This window comes from Palaemon carinicauda, chromosome 3 (assembly GCF_036898095.1).
Source record: "Palaemon carinicauda isolate YSFRI2023 chromosome 3, ASM3689809v2, whole genome shotgun sequence".
NCBI classification, from domain to species: Eukaryota; Metazoa; Arthropoda; class Malacostraca; order Decapoda; family Palaemonidae; genus Palaemon; species Palaemon carinicauda.
In genome coordinates, this window is record NC_090727.1 from 119,323,095 (window position 1) to 119,337,464 (window position 14,370).

The 14,370-nt window shown below is 43.7% G+C and overlaps 1 protein-coding gene across 5 annotated transcripts in view; it reads right to left on the minus strand.

The window, feature by feature from the left end:
- waw (Translation factor waclaw) overlaps positions 1 to 14,370 on the minus strand; it is a 336,239-nt gene that overhangs the window by 228,900 nt on the left and 92,969 nt on the right. For all 5 annotated transcript variants that reach the window (XM_068370492.1, XM_068370493.1, XM_068370494.1 and 2 more), the window contains one exon: positions 2,268 to 2,485. In XM_068370492.1, coding sequence (XP_068226593.1) covers positions 2,268 to 2,485 — 218 coding nt within the window. The remainder of the gene's footprint in view (positions 1 to 2,267; positions 2,486 to 14,370) is intronic.

Genomic DNA, 14,370 nt, shown 5'->3' on the forward strand with positions numbered 1-14,370 from the left:
TTCGATGGGGAACCAGGTTCCGAAGCCTTCCTCCATTCTCAAAGGGGACCTGTAGGGTGTCCTCGGAGGTACCCACCCGAGGGAGTCTGATGGGGGTGAGTCGTCTTTCTCGACGGCGCCCTCGGCTGTAGAGGCACCTGAAAAGCACGCCCAAGAGGCGGGAGAAGAGGCAGTAACATTTTTACCCCACATAGGGTCATCTGACGAGACGTGCCCCACAGGCACCAAGGCTCCGTCTTCAGAACACACACCCGTCCCTTCCTCAGGCCCCTCACTTGCCTGGAAAGACGCCACTACCCCACTATCCTGGGGAAGAGCCACCGGCTTCTTCCCCGCAACGGACTTACCTCATCCCCAACTCTGGGTAGGGGAAAGTGGTATGGAGGCTCGCCCTGATGACGCTCCTGGAGACGCAATGGGAGAGGAGATGCTCGCCTTCTTAAGGGACCTCTTGGGCGCCTTCTTCTTCTTCGTGCCGAAGAGCACCCACTGAACTTCGTTCCACGATTCGCACTCCGGGCATGTGTCTGTAGGGGAACACACTCTGCCCCTACACGACGAACACAAGGAGTGCGGGTCCACCTCCGGTTTCGAAACAAAAGCATCACACGATTTTCCGGCCATAAGCCCAGGACAACGGCGGGGATGCTCCATTACGCCCTAGTAACACACCATAAGACACAGGAACACAAGGGAAGGAACAAGGGAAGCACAAAGGTACCACGTGGGACCGCGGAGACACAAGGGAAGGATACAAGTATACAACGTGGAGACCACGCGAGACACAAAGGGTCGGGGACACAAAGACTCGCACTGGGATTAAGGAGAGCGTCGAGATGTTATCGCGACGCGACCAGAGAACTTACTGGAGGTCGAGACCTCAGAAAGCATGCTCCCTGACCCGGGGTTAGCCTCAGGGCGTGTATCACTCCGCCTGAGGTTGACCCCCACAGAAAACGGGACTAGGGTAAACTACACCAAACTCTGGTCGGTTGGGAGGAGATCCCAGATACTCCTAAGAAAGTAGTTCGAGGTAAGTACTCCGTGTTGGAACAAACTAACTTTTAAGAATTGAAAATTCAAAAAATTTTACTTTATAATTGACTTCAAATTGTCCCTATTCATAAAAAAATTTTCTTGAACGTGAATCTCACAGAGAGAGAGAGAGAGAGAGAGAGAGAGAGAGAGAGAGAGAGTGTTTCACTCCCAGGACCGCGCTAGGCACACCTGGGGAAGAAGAGGAGGTGGTAAACATGCCTCCCCAAGATGGCAGCATAAGACAAGAACCCCTTCTGACTCCCTCTCTCAAGTACCTTCAACACCAAGAGAGAGGGACACGAAACAGCTGGCGACAGAGACCAGGACAGCACTTGTTCTCACATAAGAGATCGGTGCATGAACCAAAAATATGAACTTCCATCCAGCAAACACTAGGGGAAAAGACAATGGCTTCAACGAAGCAAGTAAATGAACCAGAGCAATAAACTTCTACTCCCCTAAGGAGAAGGGCGGTGCCACTTTGGTAGGGGAAGTGGCAACGTCCTTTGAACCTAAGAGTTGCCCTGAAGTTAAAGGGGACACCACTCTGCTCCATCGATCCCCTGGGGAGAGATCAAGGGAGTGGAAAAGAAAGTCAAAGTTTCTTCAACTTTGAGTATGACCCTAAAGGAAAGGAATCCCTCTTTGACTTCTTCTTGCAACACCTGCTAAACATCTCCCACTGGGATAATGACTTCTCCCTACACTTCTCACAGGTGTCGTCCTGGTTACATAGTCGTACTCAGAAGGCCAGGCACAGCGAATGGGGGTCATTCTCAACCACAGACATAAAGATGCTGAATTTGCGCCCTTCAGGTCCAGGACAAGTCCGCATATCAACCAAAAGAAGAAGCACTACAACACGAAAAGAGAAAAAGCAAAGAAAAGATAAGTCAATAATGGATAGTCAGTATGGGCGGTGGAGAGACAGCGTCCACTCTCAACCGAGCCAAAAGCAAGAGTGGCGAGACAAGACCGGTGTGTGTGTGTGTGTGTGTGAGAGGGGTAGTTGATACTAACCCCTACCTCCCTGCTAACTAACGGTGGGGTAGTTACACCTCGCTAAAATCTTACGGGTAGTCTTCTAACTTCGCCGAAAGTATATCCCCAAATAAAGAGCAAAAGGGTTTCTATTTAGTGACAGAACAATTGCAATTTAGATACCACTCTAAGGATGGGAAAAATCTTGCACTGTTTTGATCGAGAAATTCCTCCACTTCCTTACCTACCTGTTATTTCCAAAATACGATCAGCTAACGTACTTTTGCCATGGTCAACATGAGCAATGATGGAAAAATTTCTAATATTGTCTATGGGGAACAATGACATATCTCTAGCATGTAGTCCATCTTCATCTGGCTCTTTGGGAAGACTCTGCCACACACAGGTTCTATGTAGATTTCTTTGTTGAAGCTTCCACAAACATGAACGAGTGGAAGTTATATTTCTATAAAAAAAAAATATCAAATTAGCCATTATTGTAGCAGATTATTAGATGCCTACCCATCATATTTGCCACAAATGTAAAATACAATAAAAAAAATAAATACATAACGATCCATATAAAATCTCACTTCCTCTTATGAAAGAGATAATTTCTTCAAAATCAGGCTCCTTTATGTGTAAAGAAATTCAAAGAGTGGCTGGTGTTCAACATGTGTAGTTTCATGTAGGAACAAATGGAAAATTTTTAAAGTAATTTGCCTTTTTCCTAGTTATACCAACTTGAGTCCTTTACGTTATACTTCCCGCCTCAACTACCCCAGAAGTCCTAAGTCAAGTTCATAGTTGCTGCTCAGTGGACAGTCATCCTGCCACCCTGATGTAACTACTTACTTACTTTTAGAGGTTTATTTCTCGCCCTCCATCAAACACTAAAGGTCTGTTCAGGCGGGCCTTGGTGTATGAAAAAATAATTCCTTTCCAGTTAATATTTTGCTCTGTATCGTTATCAGTTATTTCGCTAGCATTTGTATTCAGGCTTAATAGTTTTCAGGTCACTATTATAACACTTTCTAAAAAAGGGATTTTGACGTAGGAAAAATCTATTTCTGGGCTCGAACCTGTGCCGCCCAGTGAATAAGCTCCATTTAGCACTTATTCTTAGGTAATTTACTGCTAAATATACCAGAGAAAAAATGTAAAGGAGTGCTAGGTTAACTAGCTCGCTCACCTATTGGTGTCGGTATAAAATTGGGCGTATAATCCAGAGGTCCCGCACTATTTAGATTCATCCACGACAAAGACCCCAATAGAGGAGAGCCGTTCAACCTCACTCGGCACCACCAACTCTGCATCCGCTCAGAACCCAACTCCTTAGCACCCAAAGTTTGGGGACTCCAAGGGAGAGGAGCTGGGAGGGTTCACTGGGCGGCACAGGTCCCTCGCCCAGAAATAGATTTTTCCTACGTCAAAATCCCTTTTCTGGGCTCGAACCTGTGCCGCCCAGTGAATATATACAAGAGAAATGTCACCAAACTTGCAAAATAAAGGAAAAAACATAAGCGTAAGGGAAATACAAGTTGCTTTAATCAGAGATGAGTGCCAAAAACAATTATAAGGGTATCTTAAAAGGAACATAAATCCACTTGGTAGAACAACTGACAAATAAGGTAAGGTATAATAATGCCGTGAGTGATAATATATACAGATACTCAGGAGTTAAAAATTTACAAATATAATAACAGTATTCAGGTGCGAAACCAACGAATACAAATAGGGTATAAATGAGGCAGGTAAGGGGGAGAGATAAAATGACAAGGAATTAACATGTGAGTTACCTGGGAGTAACTACGCTCCCTGCAGCTACTGTAGAAAATTTTAGGGCTTCCAAATGTTTAAGGTAGTGTTTCTTGAACACTGACGGTGATTTCCACCCTGTATACCTGGAAAGGTCCGTAAAATTCATGTGTGAAAAAAGTTCACCGAAGTAGCAACCGCTCTGATATCATGTGCAAGAGGAAAAGAGTCAGGGCTAGCTTGTTTAATAAAATACAAAATTTGTTGCCTGATCCCTTTAATGGTAATGGTACCACCTTGTTCTCTAATGAATAGAGGCCCCGAGGAGTTAGAGGAGGTCCGGGATAAATAAGACCTAAGAGTAGTAACAGGGCACAGAGACGGATCTTGCGTGAGGGGAACAATTTTCCAGGAGGACCATCTGTTCTGAGGGTCTTCGTTCTTAGCCAAAAAGAATTTGTTAGGTGAAAGAAGGACCTCTCCCGAAGGAAGGAACTCAATATGACCCGGGTCTCTCGACAAGGCTGCCAGTTCAGAAATTCTTGCCCCGGAAGCCAAGCTCACCAGGAAAAGTGTTTTCCTGAGAAGGGGAATGTAATCACAAGAACTGTTAATGGTATCAGAAGCCAATTTGAGTACATCATTAAGGAACCAGGTCACCGGGGTAGGACGAGTAACCGGTTTCAGTCTGGCACAGGCTTTCGGAATTGAAGCTAACAAAGAGTCGGTTAAGTCTATGTTAAAACCCACTAGGAAGATCTTTTTCAAAGCAGATTTAATAGTGGTGATAGTATTGGCTGCCAGACCTGATTCTAATAAAGTTCTAAAGAAAGTGACTGTAAGGTTCAAGTTCATACAGTGCACGTCTGAGTCTATCAAAAATTTTGCCAACTTTTTAACTGCAGAATCATATTGGCGGATGGTGGAATCCCGTTTATCTGATTCTAGGAACAGGGTGTTTTGAGGATCGATATTGGCACCATGCATGGCCGCAAACTTCATGAAGTCCATAAAGTTAGGGCGCTCTGAATGTTTGAGAAAGCGTACACAACGCGTGTTTGTACTATCTGAGACAGAACCGGATTGGGTATCGGGTGAGGATATAGTCTCAACTCTCGCAGGAGAGGATACCAGTTGCTCTTGGGCCAGTTGGGTGCAACCAAGGCTACTTGTCCCTTGAAGGATCTCAGTTTGTCTAGGACTTTCAGTAAAAGATTCACCGGGGGAAAGAGATAAATCCTTTCCCAGATGTCCCAATTCTGTGACATGGCGTCTGTGGCGTAAGCCTGAGGGTCTAGATTGGGAGCCACATATACTCTCAATTTGTGGTTGGATTCCGTGGCAAAGAGGTCCACTTGGAGACCGGGAACCCGAGAGAGAATCCACCGGAATGACTTTAGATCGAGTGACCATTCCGATTCTAAAGGGGAGGTCCGAGACAAGGCGTCTGCCACTACGTTCCGGACTCCCGCCAGGTGGACAGCTGAAAGAGGCCAACGATTCGAGGCTGCTAGGGAGAATATGGCTACTAGAACATGGTTCAGAGGCCCTGATTTTGACCCGCCTCTGTTGAGGCAGCGGACCACCACTTCGCTGTCGAGGACCAGACGAAGGTGTTGTCTCTTGGGTAGAGCGAGACGTTTCAGGGTTAGAAGAACTGCCATGGCCTCCAGCACATTGATGTGAAATTGGCGGAATAAGGGAGACCAAAGACCTTGAACTTTCCTGAGCTGAGAATGGCCGCCCCAACCTGATAGGGATGCGTCCGTGTGAATGATTAACTTCGGAGGCGGAAATCGAAGGGGAACTGACTTTGACAGATTGTTGGCTCTTGTCCAAGGAAGAAGTCTTTCCCGTAGAATGGGAGGAAGGCGGACTTTCCTGTCCCGGAGCTTCCGGTTCGCCCTCGAACGCCAGACACGATTGATATCTTTCAATTTTTCCTTCAGAAGTAGATCCGTCACTGAGGCAAATTGAAGGGACCCCAGAATCCTCTCTTGGAGTCGTCTGGAACTTACTTTGTCTTTGAGAAAGCGTTTGGTGTTCCTTGCAATCTCTAACCTCTTGGGTTTGGGAAGACACAGAGTATGAGATATAAGATCCCATTGCAGGCCGAGCCATTGGAACTTTGATTTCGGAAGAAGACGGGACTTCTTGAAGTTGATCTGGAAGCCTAGAGATTGAAGATATTGGATGACTCTGTGAGTGGCTTTTAGGCAATTTTGGGAGGTGTCTGACCAAATGAGCCAGTCGTCCAGATAGGCTACTACTTGAATTCCTTGATTTCTGAGTTCCTGAACAGCGACTTCTGCTAACTTTGTGAAGATCCTTGGGGCGATGTTGAGCCCGAAAGGCATCACCTTGAAGGAATAATTTTTGTCCCCTAGGCGGAAGCCTAGATACGGACGGAAGTGTCTCGCTATCGGGACGTGATAATAGGCGTCTGTAAGATCGATAGAGGTGGTGACGGCCCCACGGGGAAGTAAGGTCCGCACCTGCGAGACGGTAAGCATTCGAAACTTGTCGCATTGAATGGACAAGTTGAGAAGGGATAGGTCTAGAATCACTCTTCTCTTGTCTGAATCCTTCTTCGGGACACTGAACAGCCGACCCTGAAACTTCAGGTGTTTCGTTTCTTGTATGGCGTTCTTTTGTAACAGATCCTGGACAAATTCGACTAGGTCCGGAGTGGAATGTTGATGAAATTTGTTCGGAGGAGGAGGCCTTTGAATCCAACTCCACCCCAGTCCCTTGGAGATGATACTGAAAGCCCAGGGACTGAACCTCCATTTGTTGCGGAAGGCATAAAGCCTCCCCCCTACCTGCTGCACCTCAGTATTGGCTTGAGGAGTTGCCTCCACGTCCGCCTCGGAAGTTCTTTCCCTTGCGAAAGACTCTTCCTCTACCTCTGTTCTGGTTTGAACCACGGTGGTAGCCTCTACCTCTGTTATAACTCTGGGAAGAGCTATGAGCCTCATAAGACTGGTTAAAGGCAGGAGAAGTGGTGGAGGCACCGGAAAGCTGGCTCTTAGGGAGCAGAACGGTGACATAGTCGTCCGAAGGAGCCTGAGAGGTGGAAGGCTGTGCAGGAGCAACGGGAGATGGAGGAAGAGGCAGTCGGAAATTGGACGAACTACTCTGCTGTTGCCTGAACTGGGTGGAGGTATACGGGCGGAGCTTCTTCCTACCCCGGGCTTGGTAATTTGCGGGGTCATATTTCCGTTTAGGAGTCAAACCCCAACGGGCTTTAAGGCTCTGATTGACTCTAGTGGCCTCTGCCAAGACTTCCTCTACAAGATCCTCAGGGAAGAGATTTGAACCCCAGCAGGAGGACCGGATAAGCTTATTAGGCTCGTGCCTAATAGTCGCCTCAGCCAGGACGTGTTTGCGACACCTACGTTTAGCAATAGCGAAGTCATAAAGGTCGTAGTATAATGACTGCAACGTAGCCTTATTGAGAGACTTAAAGATACTCTCAGTATCATAAGTCAAGGCTATCGACTCCGTGGACGTGGCCAAGTTCAGAGTACGGCCAACACGTAGGCGGGAATCATACTCCTGTTTAATGAGGGATTCCGGGAGACGGGGAAGCCGCTCACTAAACATAACTGAAGCACAGTCCGCTGATAGCTTGCCAGAGGTAAAAGTGGTATGGACATTGTCCCAACACTCAATGCCAGAAGGAAGAAGGAGGGAGATCGGATCCACCTCTCGGATGGGAGGCAAGGGCTTCTCCTCCAGAGCATATTGGAAAGCAAGCTCTGCTACCTTATTGACGCATGGAGTCACGGTGTTTTTGTCCATTAAGAACATTGTGAAGGAGCTCTTATAAGGCGTCAACATGGTGTTGGTGCAACCAATGTCATTCAGGAACCTAGCCCAAACAGATTGGGCTTGTTCTTTTGGGAAGATGACAGTCTCTTTGGGGACCTTATCTAACCGAACCAGAGCTTCCTCGGTAAGCCTAGCATAACCATGAAATGGAAATGCCAGACCAGAAGGAAAGAATTCAAAGTCCTCTAGAGGACGAGTGCCAAGACCTTCCAAAGTTAACATTCCATCTGAGAACGGGGAATGAAGAGCCATGCGCCAAGGATTATTCTTGGTAAACGGCGGGAGCTTAGAGGCATCCGGGATGAGAGAGCTTTGGACTCGCTCCGGAGCACCTTGCTCTAATGCCCCAAGTCTCTGACCGATGTTAGAGAACATCGTGTCCATCTTGGCCTGCATTTCCGACACCAACTTAGCTTGCATCTCCGACACAATGCGAAGCATGGCTGATTCGTAAAGGCCCGGGCTAGGAGCAGGAGTGGCGGATTGTACTCCCAGGTCGTGAGACTTAGAGGAGGAGCCAGAAGCCTTAGATGACGGGTTTGTATTCAGCTTAGAACTATGGGAAGCCTTGTGAGGCTTACGAGCTTTAGGTAAGGTTCTAGATGTAGACTTATCCTTGGGGGGAACCGGGTGTGATCGTTGAGACGAATCACGGTCCCCAGAAAAACCATGAAAGGAAGAGCGATCAGATGAAGAAGAAAGAGCGGGGTTGAGGATAGGAATCTCAGCGCCGGTAACACCTGCCTCACTTACCACCCTACCTGCATCCGGATCATCCAATAACATGGGTTCAACATCCAGGTTCATGGAAGCAACATTGTCTTCCAGATCTCCGGGGGCATCCGACGGATCTTGTTCTTGATCAATGAACCCCGCTATGGTGGCATCAATGTGGGCAATGATGGGAGCTGCAACATGCCTAGCCACAGCGGCTGAAGACTTGGCGTTAGGATAGATCATGGCACAATAGTCTTCGGATAGGACGTAAGGCTGCTTGGATTTCACGTTTCGGGCAAAACCACCAACCCACACTTTCAGTGTGGCCCGAGCCGCAGACTTTTGCTCCGGGGATGCCTGAAATAATAGTAGGAATTATAAAAGGGAAGACTCCCAGTGGTCCTTCAAGACCATAGAGATCTTACTAAATAGTGTATGTATACCAAAAAAAGGTAAAATAAATAAGAAGGCAACATAGCCAACGGGACTCACCGAGTCAGATCCAAGGGTGGTGATGAGGTCAAAACAGACCATACAGTTATCAGGGTGCCATACCACGATGTCCTCCAGCTGAACTCCGCAGAGGGCGTGAGACCGACATACGGTATGGCCACAAGGCTGATGAAGAACAGCCGCACAGGCCGTCGTCTGACAATGCACCATCTATAAAAAGAATAGTATATGAGAAACTGTAATTCTCTTAAGTAGGGGCGGGTCCGGAGGACCCGGGCCTAACATAAGTCTAACATAAGATTAGAGCTTAACTGTAATATTCTTAAGTAGTCTAACTTAAGACTAAAGTATAGCTATCCATTCCGGTCGAGCCGGGAGCATAAAAAGGATGCAACAAAGAATTAAGACACATGGTGTCTGATTTCCCGGAGCGAGGTTAAGCCCCGGGCCGGGAAATAAAAGTATATCCATAAACCAATTCATATAGGAACTCCGGGATAGTGATCTGTCATATATAATCATATATGATCATAGGAACTGTTATAAATTAATAGGGGGGCGGAACTGTAGATAAGAACCGCCAACCAAACCCGGAGGGTTTCGTATAACATAATAAAAGTGTGATAAGTGAATATACAATAGGGTGCACCGGGATCCAACTCTGTTGACCGGTGGCCAACCAGTCTAGACAGAGACGAACCCGCCGGGACACCCGGAGGACAAAGTCCATAAACACTGAACTACCCCCTCTAAAAGGAGGGAAGGCAACGGTCCCCTAGGGGAGGGGGGAGAGAAGCCTAGCCGCCCAGCTAGCGAGAGGGGGAGCTTGGGGGAGGATCACGTGATACGGAGCAGCAGGGCTACCAACTGACGATCCCCAACCAGACAGATCAAACGGAGTAATAGCACAAATATTCATTATAATAGTAATAGCGTTGAAAAATTGTATAAATATACACATAAAAAACTTTAGGGCAAGGCATGCAACATACTAAATAAATCACAAAGAACACACCTGATGGCTTATAAAATAACATTGCCGCCTAGTAACGAAGGTCGGCAAGCCATACGATACGTAACTGATATCGGCCCTAAAAATGAACCACGAGGGTTCTAAACACTAAATAATGAATATCCACAATAACAAATAAAATTTAATAATAAAAATAATACACATAGTAACACCGCGAGTGAAACTAAAAGCTCTCAAAACAGGAGTACCAACTGTAAGCGGAATCAAGCAAGATCGATATGAACGAAGAGAATAAACTCCTATAATTTAAATATTAAACGATCTAGATTGCTCAAAACACAGCAAAACATAGCTTGGTACTTAACTTAGACGGTGTCTCCTGGGAAACCGATGAAGAAGCCATAATCCAAAGGAAAATCGCAAAAACACGAGAGCACAAACAAAAAGCGGGTTACCATAAAGGCGTGCTAAAAGGAGTTGGGTTCTGAGCGGATGCAGAGTTGGTGGTGCCGAGTGAGGTTGAACGGCTCTCCTCTATTGGGGTCTTTGTCGTGGATGAATCTAAATAGTGCGGGACCTCTGGATTATACGCCCAATTTTATACCGACACCAATAGGTGAGCGAGCTAGTTAACCTAGCACTCCTTTACATTTTTTCTCTGGTATATTTAGCAGTAAATTACCTAAGAATAAGTGCTAAATGGAGCTTATTCACTGGGCGGCACAGGTTCGAGCCCAGAAAGATAAGTCTTCAGGTTTTTCTTGAAGGCAGCCACATTTGTGCTATTCTTGACATCGAGTGGAAGGTCGTTAAAGAGTCTCGGTGCAGCATAACTGAACATTCTTCCTCCTATTGCATGATTCACACTAATTTCGAATAGTCTATCGAATAGTCATCTGCATGTCTAACTCTTACAGTGGCGCTGGTAGCTTCAGGGTAGGGGACCAAGCAATCACGAAGATATTTAGGCTTATCACCTGTAAGTGCTTTGTGAGTCAACAAGCAAATTTTAAATTCAATCCTAGCCTTAACAGGTAACCAATGTAGATCGATCAGTGCAGGAGTTATTCTCTCCCGAAATTTAATGCCTTTTATCAGTCTAGCCACCCGGTTTTGCACATTTTGAAGCTTCCTTAGTAGTGTATTGGGCAATTTGTAGTACAGAGAATTGCAATAATCAAGCCTTGATATTACATGACTCATCACTAAAATTTTTGTACTGCCCTCTGTTAAATATTTTCTAATAAATGCTATGTTTCTCAGGTGATAGTTACACACTTTCACTGTGTTCACAATTTGGTCCTTCATTGACAAATTACAGTCTATCAGTACACCCAAATTTTTCACAACAGGCACAATCCCAACATCAGCATCACCAATTTTTATACTTTGAATTAACTGGTAATTCTTCAAAGCCACCCTTGTGCCAAAGAACATACATTCTGTTTTATCATCATTTAATTTGAGCTTTTTCCTCTGCATCCATATTTTTATTTCAGTCATTATCTCATCAATTTTCTTCCCTGTATCTTGTGTTGTTGAAATTGAGAGGTAAAACTGAGTATCAACTGCATATAGTTTAAAACCCACTTTTTGTTTTTTCAAGATGTGTGATAGCTCGATAGTATATATGTTAAACAAGATAGGGCCCAGGACACTACCCTGTGGTACACCCTTCATAAGAATTCTCTCATTGGATCGGTTTCCAGAAACTTCTACAATAGTCTTCCTGTTCACTAAGTAACTTCGCAAAAATTTCAGTGCTTCCTGAGTCACTCCAATAGACTTTAAGTCGTCAAGTAAGTATTCGTGCACAACAGTGTCAAAAGCAGCACTAAGATCTAACATAATTAAAATTCCACACTTTCCCCCATCAAGAAGACCTATCATATCATTCATTATTGAGCACAAAGTAGTTTCTGTAGAATGATTAGCTCTGTAGGCCGATTGATTTTCCGGGAATACCTCTAACTCGTCAATATGCGCCCATAATTGCTCACTTATGACTTTTTCAATAAGCTTTGACATGTAGGATAAATTTGAAATGGGCCTATATGAATTTAGCTCATTTACATCACCTTTCCCTTTGTAAATTGGTTTGATCAACGCAGATTTTTCACAGCTAGGAAAACAGGATTGCGATATACTTAGGTTAATTATGTTCAGGTAAATATTATATACGACTTGTTTGTTTGGAGCTTCACTTATTGAACTGTTTGGGAAAGGGTCGTTTCCACAATATGTATTCTTCATCTCTCTCATAACCTTTAACAAGTCGCACATATTTATCTCCCTAAATTTTATTAACTTCTTTCCCTCCTTCACTGGCATAGCTGACTGTCCTTCCAAGTGATTTTGGGGGAAGCCTCTATAGATTTTATCAATTTTTTCACTAAAGAATATAGCAAAACTCTCTGCACAAACATTGTCAGGCAAGACATATTTTTTCTTTAATCCCATCAAATCATCAAGGTTTTTGTGAAAGTCCTTCATGTTATTAGTTTTTTTACATTCGCCGTTGTAGAATTTTCTTTTTGTTTTTTCTAACAGGATGTTATAGTCATTTCTGGCCTTATTATATAGATTTCTGGCTTGTAAGGATTTGGCTCTTTTCCATCTACCTTCCATCTTATGTCTGTGTCTTTTTGCCTTTAATAGCTCACTATTATACCATCTAACATTTTCGCGTACCACTATTTGTTTGTTCTTTATGGGACACATGGTATCGTACATTTTTCCAAAATTGTCGTTGTATTTCTTGGTATAGCACCCAACACATTCTATGTCTACCATATGTTCACATTGTGTGTTCACACAAGACATTTGCGCTACACTAGCTTCAATAAAATTCTCAGCATCAAAATTTTCCCGTTCCCTATATGTGATCCATTTTTTCAATACTCTGGTGCAATTTATATTAACATTAAAGGTGATGAGTTTATGTGTTTTTGAGATCTCAAAGTCTGGTTCCACTTCAAGGTTTTTTATTAGGTCTGAGTCTTTTCCACATATGACCAAGTCGAGTGTATGACCACCTACTGACGTTGATACCAAAACACTGTTTATTAAATTAAATATCTCAAATACTTCCTTGAGTTCTTTAGCCTTATTATTATTTTCATCATCTACCCAACAGTTGAAGTCTCCACCAATTAATGTATTTTTAATATCGTCCACCACACCCACAAGAATACTAAATTCTTCAATGAATTTAGTCATATTACTCGCTGGTGGTCTATATAATGATATTATATTCAATACCTTATTGTTTCTTGTCAGTTTTAGCCTAAACAGATATATTCAAACGTTTCAAATACTATTTCATTCATGATAGAAACCCTAGAGAAAGTTTTCGACACAAAGACACCCACTCCTCCTCCAGTTTTGTCCTTTCTTGGTACGTGATAGAAATCATGAGTACACGGCGTCATCTCCTGAATCTTTGAGTTATCACTAATATTTCCCTGCAACCAAGTTTCCGTTAATAAGCATAAATCTAATTCCATTTCGTTAATAAGATTTCTAATCTTTAAGGTTTTATTCCCCACCGATTGAATATTTATCAGACCACACTTAACCAATGGGCTAGACTCCATGATCGGTTCTATTTTTTATCCTGGTAAGCTCCTCCTTGTATACTTTACAGTTATCGTCATATGTCTTATGATTCGTATCATTGTAATTCCTCATTGTGCAGTTATGACACTTTAACGTATTTACAGTACAATCCGTGGTTCGATGATCCTGGCCACACTTGGCACATACCTGAGTCTTGCTACAATTTTCAGCAGTATGACCAAATTCTTGGCATTTATAACACTGAAATACATTGTAGGAATCATAGATTTTACAGCATCCTCCAAGCGTGGTATATACTCTATCATCTCTTTTACGGAAGACTTTCCTGATAGTTGGACTACACTTTACCGCTTTGTCTTGATTTAAACTTCCTGATCAATTTAAAGTCTTCTTCATTTTCACATATATCATTCAACCATTTATTCTTCTCCATTATACTGGCAATTATATCATCTTCATTTTCATCAATATTGCAGACCTTGATCTTCGGTTTAAGTAGATCCTTTTTATCTACTTCTACCTTAATGTCATTCTTGACCTCTTCTAAGTCATTTTTAGCCTTTTCTAACCCAGTTTTATCCGCAAAATTAACTACCAAGTGGCCTTGTTTAGAGGTTTTGACCTGTTCGACATTCGTGGTTATCTTCTTCATGATAGTTTTCTTGATATCTGAAGCTTTCTTATATTCCTCCGTAGATTTTATAACCAAAGTGTTTCTTGATTTCAACTTACTTGCATATGTAGTCTTGGTCACATTCTCTTTTTCGTATTCCATAAGTTTCTCTTTCAGCTCGACAATTTCTTGACGCATATTCATGTATTGAGCAATTATCATATCCATAAAACCAGACATCTGTTGTTGTACATTTACCTTCATCTCTTCTATGATGATGCTTAGTCTCGTCATGTCATCAACACATGCAGACTCAACACATTTTGGACATTTATAAATGATGTTCCTGCTTTTTAAAAGAGTACTTGTACCATCCCTTAAATTAGAGCAAGCTACTTCATCATGGTACCATCTTCGGCATTGA